Genomic DNA, 15,955 nt, shown 5'->3' with positions numbered 1-15,955 from the left:
CCATGCTAGCCAGGACTGCTCTAGTCCAAGAACAAGTCCCACCTCCAAACCCCAACCTGGACCAGGCCTTCACATGTCCTCACTTTCCCTCACAAATGGCACAAAGAACAAATGGAGGACTGCAAAGCCACACAGTAACTGACAGACTGTTCCCAGCTACCTGAACTTCACCCTCAATGTTTTGTGACTTTTCAGCAGTCTCAGGTGGAAACAACAGAGCTATGCTTTAGAACATAGAGATCCTTGTGATCAGAGCATGACAATGCTGAATCCCATGCACGTGGGTATCGTTCACTGAGACAACCACACCCAATACTGAAGCAGAAGTGCATCTATTATGTCAGCTGTGTGAAGGAAGTTGTACCCAAGGGGAAAAGCACAGCTGGGTTGCTGTGCAGGGCTCGGCCTGTGCCTGCTCATATCTGAATGAGTTACGCATGACAGAGTGAAGCACAACTCTGCCACAACACCTTTCCCAAAGCAGCACTGAAAATGACCACCAGACAACATTCAGCAGTCTGCATCTCAGCCCCTTTTACTTACACTCTGCCTAAGTCAGGCAGGTAGCAGCAGAGAAGTCTCTCTTGTAGAAGATCTTCATAACCTCGAAAGACTGTGAGCATTTCAATACCACACATTACCTCAAAGCCTAGAGGAGGCCTGCAACCCCAGGCACCTTGGAGCCTGGGGAAAGATCCTGAGTAAAAACATTCCATGCTTATCCTGCTTCATGCTTTCCTCCAGGCAGCCTTCGTTCTGCACAGCAAGATGTGTTGTCAAAGCATCAGCCCCCAGATTTGCCTTCTAATGACGCAGGCAATAGGCTTCCCAGATCCCTTAGACAAATCTTCCTACCGTGCAAGGTCAAACTTCACATCAGAAGATGTCCAGGCTCCCTCAGTTCTAATGGGACATTCAAGGTTCACTCAAGCCTTTGCAGACCCTTCCCATCAATGAGAGTACCATGACAGAACATCCAGAGGACATCACATACACTGGGTCTAGCAGTCCATCTGCTTCTCCTATAGGTGATGCTCCAGGACAGCTCAAAATGGCATTGATTGAATGCAGTAAGAGAACAATCCAAACGCTGACGAGCACAGCATAGTAACAGATTCAGCCACCGACTGTGTAGGAGAATGGAGGTTTGGGGGGCTTTTCTTACATAGTTTACCATGAAAGGAGGGTTTCAAAGTCCTTGGTATCTATGCAGCTGCTGAGGCAAATATTGAAAAACCACGACAAGAGGCCATTGTACATCTCATCACTTCTCTGGCCATGAAAGCAAATCAGCGACAAGGATATGGTGGGAAGCAGGAAAAGAAAAAGGAAACTCCCAGCTACAACACCAGTCTGCCATTCTATAAGGTCTGCCTGAACACCTGAACACTCTGTGCAGACAACCACACTTTCCTGACTTTTCCACAAGAAATCAAATCTGGTAGCAGCACGGTTAGCAGCAACGGTAGCAGAGCATTTGAAAATGCCTCGGGGACTGTCTCCACCACAGACTGCCTTTCTTGGCACTTCCTCAGCAAGCTCACGTGGCAACGCTACGCACAGGCAAGAAAGAGAGAGCAATTCACACCCAACACAGAAAGCCACAGCTATGCGCAGTAAATCCTGAGGGGTACCGCAATAGGTTAAATTCGATTCACACACAGCAAAACAAGAGCTGATATACTTCAGCAAGGACGCACAGGCGGAAGCAAAGGTACCATCAAGATCATTGAGCACCTGCCAAGCACCCACCACTCGCCAGCCCTGCAGGCTCAGCCCGACTCACAGCAGCGCCTGCCCGGGCAGAACTAAGAAGGGCGAGAGCAAAGGAGGAGGAAATGATGGTGGCCAAGGAAACTCCGTGCTGATTTTGAATCAAGCTTTTATCTACGTAAGCACCGTTCCTGACTAGGAGATACACAAAATCAAGGAGAGCAGGACGTCTGCTATTATCTTTCACACCATGGATCATGATACTGCCAGACATTTTGAAATACGGAATTAGTAACTTAATGACTCATGTATATTGGTCTCCTTACTTCAATTTCCACTGCTCAAGGTTACCCTCCACTCCAGGAAACGGTCAGGCCCTACTCAGTATCACAGACACATTCACATCCACGACATTCCACTACTTCCTTTCCCATCTCAAGGCTCATTCCAGTTTTTGCAGACCCTTCCATCAATAAAAACCTAAGGAAAACATTTACACACGGTAACATATATACCATGTCCAGCAGACTCTACTCCTTCTATAAATGATATAAAGACTGCTCTGAAGGCCAATGGCATTGATTTCATGCTGTAGGGGAATGATCAAAACGCTGGTGAGCACAGCACTGCAACAGATTCTTTTTGAGTGTGTGGCATGATGTGGGTTTGGGGTTTTGCTTTCCAAGGGGATGTCCTCGGTTCTGTTTCTTTATTATCATGAATTCTAGGCCGTTTCTAATCTAGGTCATTTCTAGGTCTTTTGTAGCTGCGTGGCTACTGATGTACATACTGAAAGAACATCAAGAGGGCAGCATACATAATTCTAATGTCTGCAATATGGGCAAGGCGGGGAGCAGAAAAAGGAATAGGAGAATCCCTTTTCCAAAAGCTACCTTCCATCACATTCCTCTGCCCTGAAACTTGACACTTCTAAATATAACGACAACATTCTGGGGAGAAGGCTATATGGCAAAGTGGAGGTATTATGGCATGGGGACTCTAGTGAAACAGAAGCGGAGCGGGGTGGGGGAGAACGGAGTTTTCCACTAGAGATAACAGCACAATCGCCGGTGACAAAGGGCAGCCAGGTACTTGAAAGTTCCTGTGGGACTGTAAAAAGTGAGAAAGAGCCTCTCGAAAACTGACGTTATCTCAATCGACATGCATTTCAAGCCACGAAGGAACAACTCAAACCAATCACACAAAATCATCAGCTACTATTAGTAACAAGTGCGGGGTACCACACAAAACGTTACTTGACACTTCCACAAAACAAGAAGCAGAAGGTTACAGGAAGGAGGTGCAGACAAAAACAAAGAGGTGGAAGCGCAGCGGAAGGTGCTATGAAGCCCCGCAACACCAGCCAGCCACGCATCACCCGCAGGCTCCCGACACCGAATCTCCGAGGAGTCCTTAGATGAGGGAGAGAGAGGAACAGTGGGTGGGAGAAGAGGTGAGACAGGGAGAGCCACTGACCGTATCCAGCAGAGCTGACGGCTCCGGCTGCAAAGTGTCCTTGGCCACGGGGCCCGCAGGCGGAGGCGGCAAGTTGGGGCTGAAAACCATCAGGTCGCTCTTGCCCGCGCCCTCCGCCACGCACAGGCTCCGGCTCTGCCGCTGCGAGTACGACCAGCTGCCCACTTCGCTGGCACAAACCAGCGTCGCCGGAGCGGGACCCGAGAGCACCGCCGCCCGCGGTGCACAGCGCGCCGCCCCGTACAGCACCAGCGCCAGCACCAACACGCTCGACACCGCGCAGATCGCAACCACCAGCCACACGTTGGCCGTCGCCGAAGCCGCGCCCGCCGACAAGCCGCCCTCCGCCGGCAGCAGCACACCCAGCCCTGACGAAGACTGCGACCCCGCGCCCGACAGCGCCGCCTCGCCACCCTCCACCAGCGACACGCTCAGCGTCGCCGTGGCCGAGCGCGACGGCTCGCCGTGGTCCCGCACCACGATCACCAGCCTCTGACGCGGGCCGTCCGCCTCCTCCAGCGCCCGCGTCGTGCTCACCTCGCCGCTGTACAGCCCCACGCGGAACGGGCCCTTCCCACGCGGCTCCCACACCTCGTACCGCAGCCACGCGTTGTAGCCCGAGTCCGCGTCCACTGCACGGATCTTCGCCACCACCTGCCCTGCCGGCGCGCCCCACGACGCCCACGCCCACAGCGTCTCTGAATCCGACCCCGTCGCTGCTTCCACCGATGCTCCGACAACGCCACCCGCAAATGGAACCAGCCCCGGACCACCGCCCGGGGGCGGTAGCAGCATCGGCGCGTTGTCGTTCTCGTCCACCACGAACAGCTGCACCGTGGCGTTGCCGAACAGCGGCGGCTCCCCCGCGTCCACCGCTCGCACCTCGAAATGCAGCACCTGCAGCTCCTCGTAGTCCAACGGCTGCACCGCCCACAGACGACCGCTCTCCGCGTCCACCGACACGTAGCTCGACGCAGGACGCCACCCGCCGCCTGACGACATGGCCCCCGTGCCGCCCTCCCACACCGAGTAGCTCACGCGGCCGTTCTCCGCCTCGTCCGGGTCCCGCGCCCACAGCCGCGCCAGCTCCGCCCCCGCCGCGTTGTTCTCCCGCGCCAGCACCGTGTACACGGCCTGCGAGAACGACGGCGCGTTGTCGTTCACGTCGGACACCGGCACATGCACACTCCGCTTCGCACGCAGCGACGGCTGCCCGCCGTCCTCCGCACGCACCTCCACCTCGTACGCAGACACCCGCTCCCGGTCCAGCGCCTCCCGCAGCACCAGCGAGTACGACCCCGCGAACCTCGACTCCAGACCGAACGGCGACGACGGCCACACCCAGCACCGCACTCGCCCGTTCGCCCCCGAGTCCCGGTCCGACACGCTCAGCAGCGCCACCACCGTCCCCACCGACGCGTCCTCCGGCACCGGCACCGACAGGGACGTCACCCACACCTCGGGCGCGTTGTCGTTCACGTCCAGCACCTCCAGTTCCACCTTGCAGTGACCCGACAGTGGGGGAGTTCCCTTATCTGTAGCTGTGACGTGCAATTCATAGAAACTAACTGTTTCGAAGTCCAGGGCTCCTCTCAGTCTGATCTCGCCGCTCTTACCATCAATGTTAAATAGATCTGAACCTGAGGCAGGAACAAAAGTATCAATTTTATAAATCACTTCTCGATTACTTCCCATGTCCGGATCCGTAGCATTTAACACCACCACGACTGTCCCTTCTGAGGCATCCTCGGGCAAATACACGTTGTATACCGACTGGTTGAACTGCGGCGCATTGTCATTCGCGTCCAGCACTGTGATCACCAGTTCCATTGTGCCCGTCAGAGACGGCCGGCCCTCGTCACTCGCCGTCAGCACCAATTGGTGTATAGGTACTATTTCGCGGTCCAGAGCTTTTGTCAGTACCAGAAACAGGGACTTACTGCGCGATTTACTGGTTTCCTCTACTACCCCAAAATGCTCACTAGGGCTGAGTGTGTAGGAGAGCTGAGCGTTCGCGCCGATATCCGCATCCGACGCGCCCTCCAGCGGGAAACGGGAACCCGGCAGCGACAGCTCCGCGATGCTGATGTTTTTCCGTGCGGCGGGGAAGAGCGGGGCGTTGTCGTTAATGTCGGTCACCTCCAGCTCCACAGGGAAGACGCGCAGCGGCCGCTCCAGCAGCACCTCCAGGCGCAGCGAGCACGGAGCGCTCTTCCCGCACAGCTCCTCCCGGTCCAGCCGCGAGCTCACCACCAGCGCCCCGCTCGCCCCGCTCACCTCCACGCTCGCCCGCCGGCCCTGCCACACCACTCGCAGCCGCCGCGCCTCCGCATCGCCCGCCTCCAGACCCAGCTCCTGCCACAGCCGCCCCACCACCGTCCCGACCTTGGCTTCCTCCGGCACCGAGTACCGCACCTGCCCTGACACCAGCGCCCACATCCGCACCAGCACCACCAGACGCACCGCGGGACCCCAGCTCAGGTCCATCGCCGTTCACGGTCCCCGCCGCGGTTCTACAAGGCTCCCCGGCCTCTTCTGCAAGCGCCGTTTCTGCTGCCTTCCCGACCCCGAGCCGCGCCGCTCCCCGAGCCGTGCTCTCCGCCGCACCGGGGCGGAGCCGCCGAGCCGCTCTGCTGCCGTTTCTGAGCCTGCAGCGACACCGTGTGCTGCTCCGCCGCCTCGCATGCTCCTCGCCGCTGACCGTGCCGGCTCGGCTCCGCTCACTGATCGTCTTCCCCTTCCTTTTTTCATTCTTTCTTTTTCTGTATTTTTTCCTTCACGTTATTTTATTTTATCCTGCTTGGCTTTTTTCCACTGCCACAGATTCATTGCTTTTCTTCTTTCTGACACAACCTTACAGACCTATCACCGCTAATTACGAGGCATTAGCCCCGGAGCAAGGACTCTGAGGGACCAGCGCCATTCAACGACCAAAGAAAATGCCTCTGCACCTGAGCTAACGTCTTCCTTCCTTTATTACTACCTTGCTTCATTTCTTCAGTACTTACCTTTTTATCTCCTTTCCCTTCCTTTGTCTTCCTACCCTCTTCTTTTTATCTTCTTTCTCTATGTTTCTTCCTTTCTTCTTACTGACTTTCATTTCTTCCAGCTGCTCCCTTCTTTCTTCTTTCCCCTAACCCTTTACTTCTTCTGTCCTCTTATCTATCCTGTCCTCCTCCTTTCCTTTACCAGCTTGATTTCTATATGCCTAAATTACACCCTCCATGGAGCAAGAGCTGTCTCCTCTTCCTTGCCACTTTAGATCCGGCCTTCAGTAGTGCATGGCCCATGCAGGATTAACATTGCTGCATCCTGGTAATCTCCTTTATCATCTCTTCCATTTTTTCTCTTTCTTCATGATTTGCTTACTTTGACTACTTGGTTTCCTTCTTGCTTTCACCTTTATTTCAGTCTTTGTTTCTTTTTGATCCACACTTTCTCTTCCATATCTTCTCTTACTGTCTCTTCTCTTTGCTCCTTATTTTCTTTCTCCTTCTTTTCCTTTCCTGGTCTGTTTTTCTTTCCAAGTCTTTCAATTTCTTCTGCTTGCATCCTTGTTTCCTCTTCTCTTTCCCCCCTTTAATAAAGTGTTTTCCACATGACTATGAAGTATGGAAATGTCCTTTTACAAGAGTCCTCATTCCCCTTCCCTTCATCTTCCATGCCTCCAGAGGGAGAATAAACTTGATGCTTTCCTCGAGTCTGTGCTAGACAAGACAGACCCTTCACCTCTCCTTCTTCTGGAATAAGGCCACACTCTTCATCAACTGTCCTCTCAAGGACCCAGCAAATAGCAGAGCAAGGCAACCATATCACAAAGACCAACTCAGATACATTAGAATAGAATCCATTCCAATCTGAAACTCAAGCCCAAGTCCCAGGCACTTGGATGACTGTGCAAAGAGGCTTCAATGACTCCAAACAACCCAGAGGAGTCTCTTGTGCTAGAAAACAATCCCAGCACAGCCCAGTACAACAGTCCTTCAAGAAGGCTGAAAAAGCACAGGGCACAGGACTGCTCCCAAGCAGTCTTCATGTACCTTGAGGAAGATCTGTTCTTCCTGACTCATTTTCCGTCTGCATGGTGAATGCCAAGCTCTTGCTTCCCCTCTCACACAGACATATTCCGACAGAATCACACAGCAAGAGCTTTGCTACTCAAGAGATTTAATTCCCACAGAACATTAACTTGAGGATCACATTACACAAAATGGCAAAATGTGCACATTACACGTGGCAAAAAAAGACATGAAGGAAACACCATGATGTTTTCACCAAGAACATCCCCTCAATACCCAACACATCCACTCCCAGAAACACACTGGAGTCCCTCCTCTGTCCATGCTGGGTGCCATCTGCTCACGTTGTGCCAAGAAGTAGCAGGAAAGGAACAGGAGCAGGCAGTGGCCAATACAGTGCAGACAACATTGGGTCAATCCAGCATGAAGATACCATGACTGAAGAGAAGCAGAAGCACACAGCTTCCATAGGTATTGTTGACTTACCTGCAGCATCTCTGGTTGCTTCTTCAGAATAAGAAACACTCTCAGGAGAGCAGAAATAGCTGTGAGGGACATTTTCCCTGAACTTTATCAGAGGTTTCTGGGGAAGATGGACAGATTAAAAAGGGACCCACATCCTGCAAAAGCCTTGAAATTACAAGGCAGCGCAGAGCATTCCCATAAGCACTTCTATCACAGGGGTAGCAGGAAGGACACCTGAAAATTAAGGGGATCCTCTTAAAATCTCAACTTCACATCAGGAGGCTGGAGGAATCACCTCTGATTCTGATGGCAAGCAGCCCAAAGCTGCTACCTGGTAGCTACAAAAATTCTGCTGTCTGCATTTTATACACTATCACCAACACATTGGCAATGGGAGAGAAGAAAAACTAAACAAAACAAAACTAACAAACATGGAGGAGATTGGTGAAAGAAGAAAACCAAAGGATCCCACTCCACCATACTGAAACCCAAGGTCTGCCAACCTCTTGAATGTAAAGAATATTTCTTCTGCTCCCTGGCAAGATGAAGAGCAGAAAGGTAACCAACAGGAGCTTCGGAGAAGGCTGCCCAAATGTGACTGTAAATCTCCTGTTTGACCAGCACCATTCCCTGCCAAAACCAAGACATTGCAGTTTTGTGTGGCAGATGTCTTCACATCTGATAGGAACAGCACAGAGAACACCAAGGGAGGTCCTGAGAGGGCCCAGAGCAAGAAACACCGAGTCAAGTGCGTTCCCAAGATTTTCTACTGAAATCCTTTATCTCAAACCCTAGGAAATGTGATGTCCAGCTAAGCAAATGTTCTCTCTTTTTCCACCAGTGACACAGTCCATGCTCTACATGGCATCTCCATTTCCTCAGAGAAAACCCCAGAGTCACCCTCCCCATGACAAACCTGTCAGGACTTAACTGTGCCACTCGGATCATTGCTATGCAGTACCTAACCTTGATGTCTCCTGGCACAACTTGAGGCCATCCCTCTTGTCCTATCAGTTGCTACTTCAAAAAAAAAATGAGACTGACTCCCATCTTGCTCCAACCTCCTTTCAGCTAGCTGTAGAGAGCAAGGTATCCCCTCAACCTGCTTTCCTCCAAGGCAAACAACCCCAGTTCCCTCAGCTACTCCTCACCAGACTGCTACAGACCATTCAGCAGTTTCATTGTCCTTCTCTGGATGTACTCCAGCAGTTCATCTTCCTTCTTGGAGTCAGGGCCCCACCACTACCACCACAACATACCCCAGCTCTAAATCTCCCTCTAAGCATGGCTCAAGTTTTTGCACAGCTTCATTTTCCCCTCATAATTGTCACAAAGATCCTACGAGGTGCTGCAAAGGCAGTGCAAGGCCCTTCCCAGCTGCCTGGATGCTTTGTGTCTTTGCAGCGATTTCAAATACAAACAGTTCTTGAACTTTCTCTGATGACAGCTGTGACAGCTCTGATCCCAGCCCAAGGGATTTTATTTTTCAGGAGAGCTACACCAAATGCTGAAGCACAAACACATTCAAGGCATCAGCTGGGGGAGAGAATTTGTGCCGCAGGAAAACAGAGCTTGGCTGCCATGCAGGGTTTGATGTGTGCGTGTGCACATCAGAATGAGCCTTATCTAATAGGACACAGAACCTCTACTGAGGCCAGCTGTGCAAGTTCACAAGTAGGGGAAGTCAAGCACACAAAGATTCGACCCACCTCATCACATGGCCTTCCTGAGCAGGACCATCAAGCCACCAACTGCTGTGGAAGGTGCGATCAATGCCTGCTACTACACAAGCACAGCAAGTTAAAGTGTCATCCTCCTACAACACTTTTCTTCATAACCTCAAAAGCCATTGAGGGCATTTTGATATCATCTTTTATCTCAAGATTCTGAAGCTCTTCAAGTCCAGGCTCTTTAAAACTGGAAAGAATCCTGGGCAGACATTTCATACCCATCCTGCCTCATGCTTTCCTGGGAAGCCCATGCTATAGATTCTATCTTCTGAAGAAAAGCACATCAGTGTCCATTCTTCTCTTCTTATGACAAGGCCTTCCTGAGGAATTCTAGTTCCCTCAGACAAGTCTTCTCACTAGTCAAGGTCACCCCTCACATCAGATAAAGCCTGTGCCCAATTCAGTGCCACTGTCACATTTACCTCTGTGACATGACACAATTTTCTCTCCCATCTCAAGGCTCAATGTGACTTCTGCTGATCCCTCCAATACAACAAAGACACCATAAAACCCACAGAGATGGTATCACATAGATTGTGTCCTGCAAGCATTCTGGAGCTGCCCATTCAGGTCTGGCAATGCTTCAGCAATTCCAGAGTGAGTGTTACAGAGTGAATGTTACAGAGCTGAGGCCAAACCTCTTTTGAGAAGTCGGGGATGGGGGGGGGGAGGGGGGTGGGGGTGGTGTTGGGGGGGTGTGCAGAGGAACAGGGCAGGAGACAGTCAGGAGGCATAGAAAGTTCCACGTAAAGATGAGGAAACATTTTTTCCCTGTGAGGGTGACAGAACACTGGAACAGGCTGCCCAGAGGAGTTGTGGAATTTCCCTCTCTGGATATATTCAATACCTGCCTGGATGTGTTCCTGTGTGACCTGCTCTAGATGACCCTGCTCTGTCAGGGGGGTTGGACTGGATGAGCTTTCGAGGTCCCTTCAAGCCCCTAATGTTCTGTGATTCTGGGACAACTGAAATGGCAAAGGACAATGATTTCATATTGAGAAGTACAACCCACCAATTGATCTATCTACCTGATGGCATCTACTGTGTAGCAGAAGGTGTTTGAGGAGCTTATTTTGTTGCTGCTGAAAAGAGGATTTCAAGGGAATCTGTAAGGATGTTGCTGCTCATGCAAGCCTTTTTACCAAGAAATTAAATCAGGCTACATCAATCTACCTGACCATCCAGGAAAACAATGACACAATGCAGGCAGAGTAAAATCAGGAGAAAAAGAAAATTCCATTTCTGATGCTGTTTTGGATCACACTCCTCATCCAGAGTACTTTATACTACTAACCATGATTGTAACACCCCTGGGAAAACAAACAAACCTACCTACCTATAAAGGCTGTAAACCTATAAAGTCCACCCAACTTTCATAACACCTCAGCTAAGACAATTACACTGGAGAAATAAAACCACAGGAATAGAAAATAAGGAAGAAGTCGAAATTGTCCCAAAAGTCTATTACAGAGAAGAATGAAAGAAATAGAGAACAAAGAAGAAGCTACATCAGCACCAGGATGTTGAAATAACTTCGGTTCCCACACGTATTATATAATTAGCCCAGGGGCACGGGCTAAGGGACAGAGACCAGGGAGGTTGCAATCAAGATTGTTAAGTACCCACCAAGCACCCAGAGTACGCAGGACCCACGGGCTCAGGCCGGCTCCTGATAGGACCCTGCCTCGAGAGAACCGGAGTAGGGCAAGGGCGGGAAAGGGGAGCTTCAGGCTGTTGTGGCAACGAAAAAAAGGTGGGTGGCGAGGTGAGACAGGGAGAGCCACTGACCGTATCCAGCAGAGCGGACGGCTCCGGCTGAGAGGTGTCCTTGGCCGCGGGGACTGCAGGCGGAGGCGGCAAGTTGGGGCTGAAAACCATCAGGTCGCTCTTGCCCGCGCCCTCCGCCACGCACAGGCTCCGGCTCTGCCGCTGAGAGTACGACCAGCTGCCCACTTCGCTGGCGCACACCAGCGTCGCCGGAGCGGGACCCGACAGCACCGCCGCCCGCGGTGCACAGCGCGCCGCCCCGTACAGCACCAGTGCCAGCACCAACACGCTCGACACCGCGCAGATAGCAACCACCAGCCACACGTTGGCCGACGACGAAGCCGCGCCCGCCAAGCCGCCCTCCGCCGGCAGCAGCACACCCGGTCCCGACGAAGACGACGACCCCGCGCCCGACAGCGCCGCCTCGCCGCCCTCCACCAGCGACACGCTCAGCGTCGCCGTGGCCGAGCGCGACGGCTCGCCGTGGTCCCGCACCACGATCACCAGCCTCTGACGCGGGCCGTCCGCCTCCTCCAGCGCCCGCGCCGTGCTCACCTCGCCGCTGTACAGCCCCACGCGGAACGGGCCCTTCCCACGCGGCTCCCACACCTCGTACCGCAGCCACGCGTTGTAGCCCGAGTCCGCGTCCACCGCACGGATCTTCGCCACCACCTGCCCTGCCGGCGCTCCCCACGACGCCCACGCCCACACCGTCTCTGACTCCGAACCCAACGCTGCCTCTACCGACGACCCGGCAACACCACCCGCAAACGGAACCAGCCCCGGACCGCCGCCCGGGGGCGGTAACAGCGTCGGCGCGTTGTCGTTCTCGTCCACCACGAACAGCTGCACCGTGGCGTTGCCGAACAGCGGCGGCTCCCCCGCGTCCACCGCTCGCACCTCGAACTGCAGCACCTGCAGCTCCTCGTAGTCCAACGGCTGCACCGCCCACAGACGACCGCTCTCCGCGTCCACCGACACGTAGCTCGACGCAGGACGCCATCCACCGCCTGACGACGTGGCCCCGGCGCCGCCCTCCCACACCGAGTAGCTCACGCGGCCGTTCTCCGCCTCGTCCGGGTCCCGCGCCCACAGCCGCGCCAGCTCCGCCCCCGCCGCGTTGTTCTCCCGCGCCAGCACCGTGTACACGGCCTGCGAGAACGACGGCGCGTTGTCGTTCACGTCGGACACCGGCACATGCACTCCGCGACTCCCACGCAGCGCCGGCTGCCCGCCGTCCTCCGCACGCACCTCCACCTCGTACGCAGACACCCGCTCCCGGTCCAGTGCCTCCCGCAGCACCAGCGAGTACGACCCCGCGAACCTCGACTCCAGACCGAACGGCGACGACGGCCACACCCAGCACCGCACTCGCCCGTTCGCCCCCGAGTCCCGGTCCGACACGCTCAGCAGCGCCACCACCGTCCCCACCGACGCGTCCTCCGGCACCGGCACCGACAGGGACGTCACCCACACCTCGGGCGCGTTGTCGTTCACGTCCAGAACTTCCAACAACACTTTGCAGTGACCCGACAGTGAGGGAGTGCCTTTGTCTCTCGCCTCTATTCGGAAATCAAACACACTGACGTCTTCGAAGTCCAGAGATCCTGTCAGTCGGATCTCACCCGTCTGCGCATTGAGACTAATCACATCTCTTCCACTAGGAGGAAAGAAGTTGGTCGTCTTGTATGTTATCTCACTGTTACTTCCCAAGTCTGGATCCGTGGCGTTAACCCGAGCCACCAATGTGCCCTCTGTGGCGTCCTCTGTCAGTTTCGCTTTATACACCGACTGGTTGAACTGCGGGGCGTTGTCGTTCGCATCCTCCACAGAGATCACCAACTCCATTGTGCCTGTCAGAGAAGGCCGGCCCCCGTCACTCGCCGTCAGCACCAACCGGTGCACAGGCGCCGTCTCCCGGTCCAGAGCTTTCGTTAGAACAAGATCGGGTACGATATTTCCCTCATCCGACCTTTCTAAATCAAATCGGAAATGCTCGCTGGGGCTGAGTGTGTAGGAGAGCTGAGCGTTCGCGCCGATATCTGCATCCGACGCGCCCTCCAGCGGGAAACGGGAACCCGGCAGCGACAGCTCCGCGATGCTGATGTTTTTCCGTGCGGCGGGGAAGAGCGGGGCGTTGTCGTTAATGTCGGTCACCTCCAGCTCCACAGGGAAGACGCGCAGCGGCCGCTCCAGCAGCACCTCCAGGCGCAGCGAGCACGGAGCGCTCTTCCCGCACAGCTCCTCCCGGTCCAGCCGCGAGCTCACCACCAGCGCCCCGCTCGCCCCGCTCACCTCCACGCTCGCCCGCCGGCCCTGCCACACCACTCGCAGCCGCCGCGCCTCCGCATCGCCCGCCTCCAGACCCAGCTCCTGCCACAGCCGCCCCACCACCGTCCCGACCTTGGCTTCCTCCGGCACCGAGTACCGCACCTGCCCCGACACCAGCGCCCACGTCCGCACCAGCACCACCAGACGCACCGCGGGACCCCATCGCGCGTCCATCGCCGCTCACGGTCTCCGCACGGCTCTCCGCCGCCTCCCTCAACCACTGGCTCTGCTTCCTTCCCGACCCCGCACCGCGGCGCCTCCCCCCTCTCCCCGTTCTCCCAGCCGTGCTCTCCGCCGCACCAGGGCGGAGCCGCCGAGCAGCTCCAAAGCTGTTTCTGAGCCTGCAGCGACACCGTGTGCTGCTCCGCCGCGTCGCACGCTCCTCGCCACCGACCCTGCCGGCTCAGCTCTGCTCACCGATCTTCTTCCCCTTCAGTTCTTTCTACTACTAGTTTTCCTTCCGCCCCCACCCCTTCTTTTTTTTTTTTTTTTTCTTTTTTCTTTTCTTTTTTTGTTTGTTTGGTTTTTTTCACCCTACTTGCTTGTTTTTTCACTTACTCAAATTCCATCTTTTCTTCTTCCTGACATTCAGACAGAGGCATCCGAGCTAATCCCAAGGCATCAGTGCCGAAGTGCAGGTCTCTAACCATGGCAGAAGCTATTAGGGAGCAACTGTATCAGCAACCAGAGATTAGATCCTTGCACCTGAGCTGACATCTGGCTCATGTCTTCTCTCCGATCTTCTTCCCCTTTCCTCTTTTTCTTCATTTTTTTTTCAATCCGTTTTCTGTCCCTTCCACATTTCCTTACCTGCTGTTTGCTTGCACAGTTTTCTTCCTTTCCTTATTCTACTGTTGTTCTTCAGCTTTGTCTTCCCTGTTTCCTAAGATTCTCTTTCTACTTTTCTGTTTTTCTTCTGCCTCTTCTTTCTTCTCCTTTCTGTTTATTCTTTTGTGTCTTCCTCTCCTTTTCCTTCTTCCTCTGCCAGTCCCTAGTCTTTCATCCTTCTGTCCTCCTTAACCCCGCTCTCAGGTTCCCAGTCCTCTCTGGCGCCGTGACAGAAACCATCAAAGTCGGAAGTACCATCACTAATTACGCGGCCCCAGCGCCGGAGTGCTGCTCTGTAAACGGGTGGAGACTGTCAGGGATAAGCTGCATTCACCGACTGGAGAACACTGCTGTTCTCTCCTAATCTCCTTTATTATTTCTTCCTGTTATTCTCCTCTTTATCATCTTTCCTCCTTTAATTCTTACTTTGTCTATTTCCTTTCCTTCCATTTTTCCTTTACCTTTTTTCCCCTCCCTTTTTTCTTTCTTTCTCTCCCACTCCTCTGTGCACAGTGAAAGCCTTCTTCCTTTTCTCCTTTTCCCGCTTTCTCCACCTTTTCTTTTCCCTGTTCTGCCTTCTCCTTCTCTTTTGCTTCACTGTTTTCCTCTGCTTTGTCTCCTCTCTGAGAAGTTTTCCACATGATTTCATCACACCTTCCATGAAGCACAGAAATGCTCCCAGGCACGAGATCTTTCTTCTTTCTCACCATTTTCATCAGGAATTGAACAGCATGCTAGGGTACCGAGGATTCCAAGGTCCTCAACCCATTAACCACGCATGGGTAACAGCAGTGCATGTTGCTAATCTCTTATCATCATTTGTTTCCTTCCTTTCTCTTCCTTCTATCTTAATACTTTGCTTCCTTTTTCTTTCCAGAGATGCCTTCATGTCCTCCATCATCTCTTATTTGTTCAGTCTTTATTTACCTTTTGTGCTCTTTCATGTCACCTCTTCCACATAACTACACCAGACTTTCCATTAGGCACAAAAATGCCCTTAGGTATGAATTATCCCCCTTCCCTTCATCTTCCTTGTTTCTGGATGGAGAACAAATTTCCTGCTTTCCTTCAGCCTATGCTATGCAAGACAGATGGCCCTGTCACCTTCTCTTTCCTCCCTTCTGGAAGAATACCGTATACTGTCCTCTCCAGAACCCAGCAAATGCAAGGCAACCATATCACAAAGACTGGATACATTAGAACAGAATCCATTGCAATCTAGAAGCCCAGGTACTTGGACAACTATGCAAACAGGCTCCAATGAGTCCAAACAATTCAGAGGAGTCTCTCATGCTGGAAAACAAAGCCACCACAGCCCAGCAATACAGTCCTTCAAGAAGGCTGAAAAAGCAGAGGACAAGCACATCTTCATAGTATTCTTCATGTATTTAAGGAGGATCTGTTCTTCCCAACTCATTTCCCACCTGCATGGGGAATGCCAAGCTCTTGCTGCTTCTGTCACAGTCAAGCTCTCCCAGAGCAACACAGCAAGAGCTTTGTTATCCAAGGGATTTAGTCCCCACAGTATACATCTCTTTCATTAGCATGATCCATGCATCACACAGACAAATAAAAGCCATGAAGGAAACACTACGACTTTTTCAGTGGGAACATCCTCTTGACAAC

The 15,955-nt window shown here is 53.4% G+C and overlaps 2 protein-coding genes across 3 annotated transcripts in view; both read right to left on the bottom strand.

Moving 5' to 3' along the window:
- LOC104304271 (protocadherin alpha-C2) overlaps positions 1–15,955 on the bottom strand; it is a 212,461-nt gene that overhangs the window by 141,391 nt on the left and 55,115 nt on the right. The window contains exon 1 of one of the 2 annotated variants that reach the window (XM_054168627.1): positions 3,190–5,676. The exons of the other annotated variant lie outside the window; for it this stretch is intronic. Coding sequence (XP_054024602.1) covers positions 3,190–5,676 — 2,487 coding nt within the window. Of the gene's footprint in view, positions 1–3,189; positions 5,677–15,955 lie in introns of those variants that run through there. 2 annotated transcript variants of the gene reach the window in all.
- On the bottom strand, positions 11,018–13,675 carry LOC128897947 (protocadherin alpha-8-like). The gene has a single exon (XM_054168595.1). The coding sequence runs from the start codon at positions 13,673–13,675 to the stop codon at positions 11,018–11,020; it is 2,658 nt and encodes an 885-aa protein (XP_054024570.1).

The sequence above is a fragment of the Dryobates pubescens genome, chromosome 16, assembly GCF_014839835.1.
Source record: "Dryobates pubescens isolate bDryPub1 chromosome 16, bDryPub1.pri, whole genome shotgun sequence".
Taxonomy (NCBI): Eukaryota; Metazoa; Chordata; class Aves; order Piciformes; family Picidae; genus Dryobates; species Dryobates pubescens.
The sequence above is the reverse complement of the archived record's forward strand: the minus strand, read 5'-3'. Positions and strand labels throughout refer to the sequence as shown.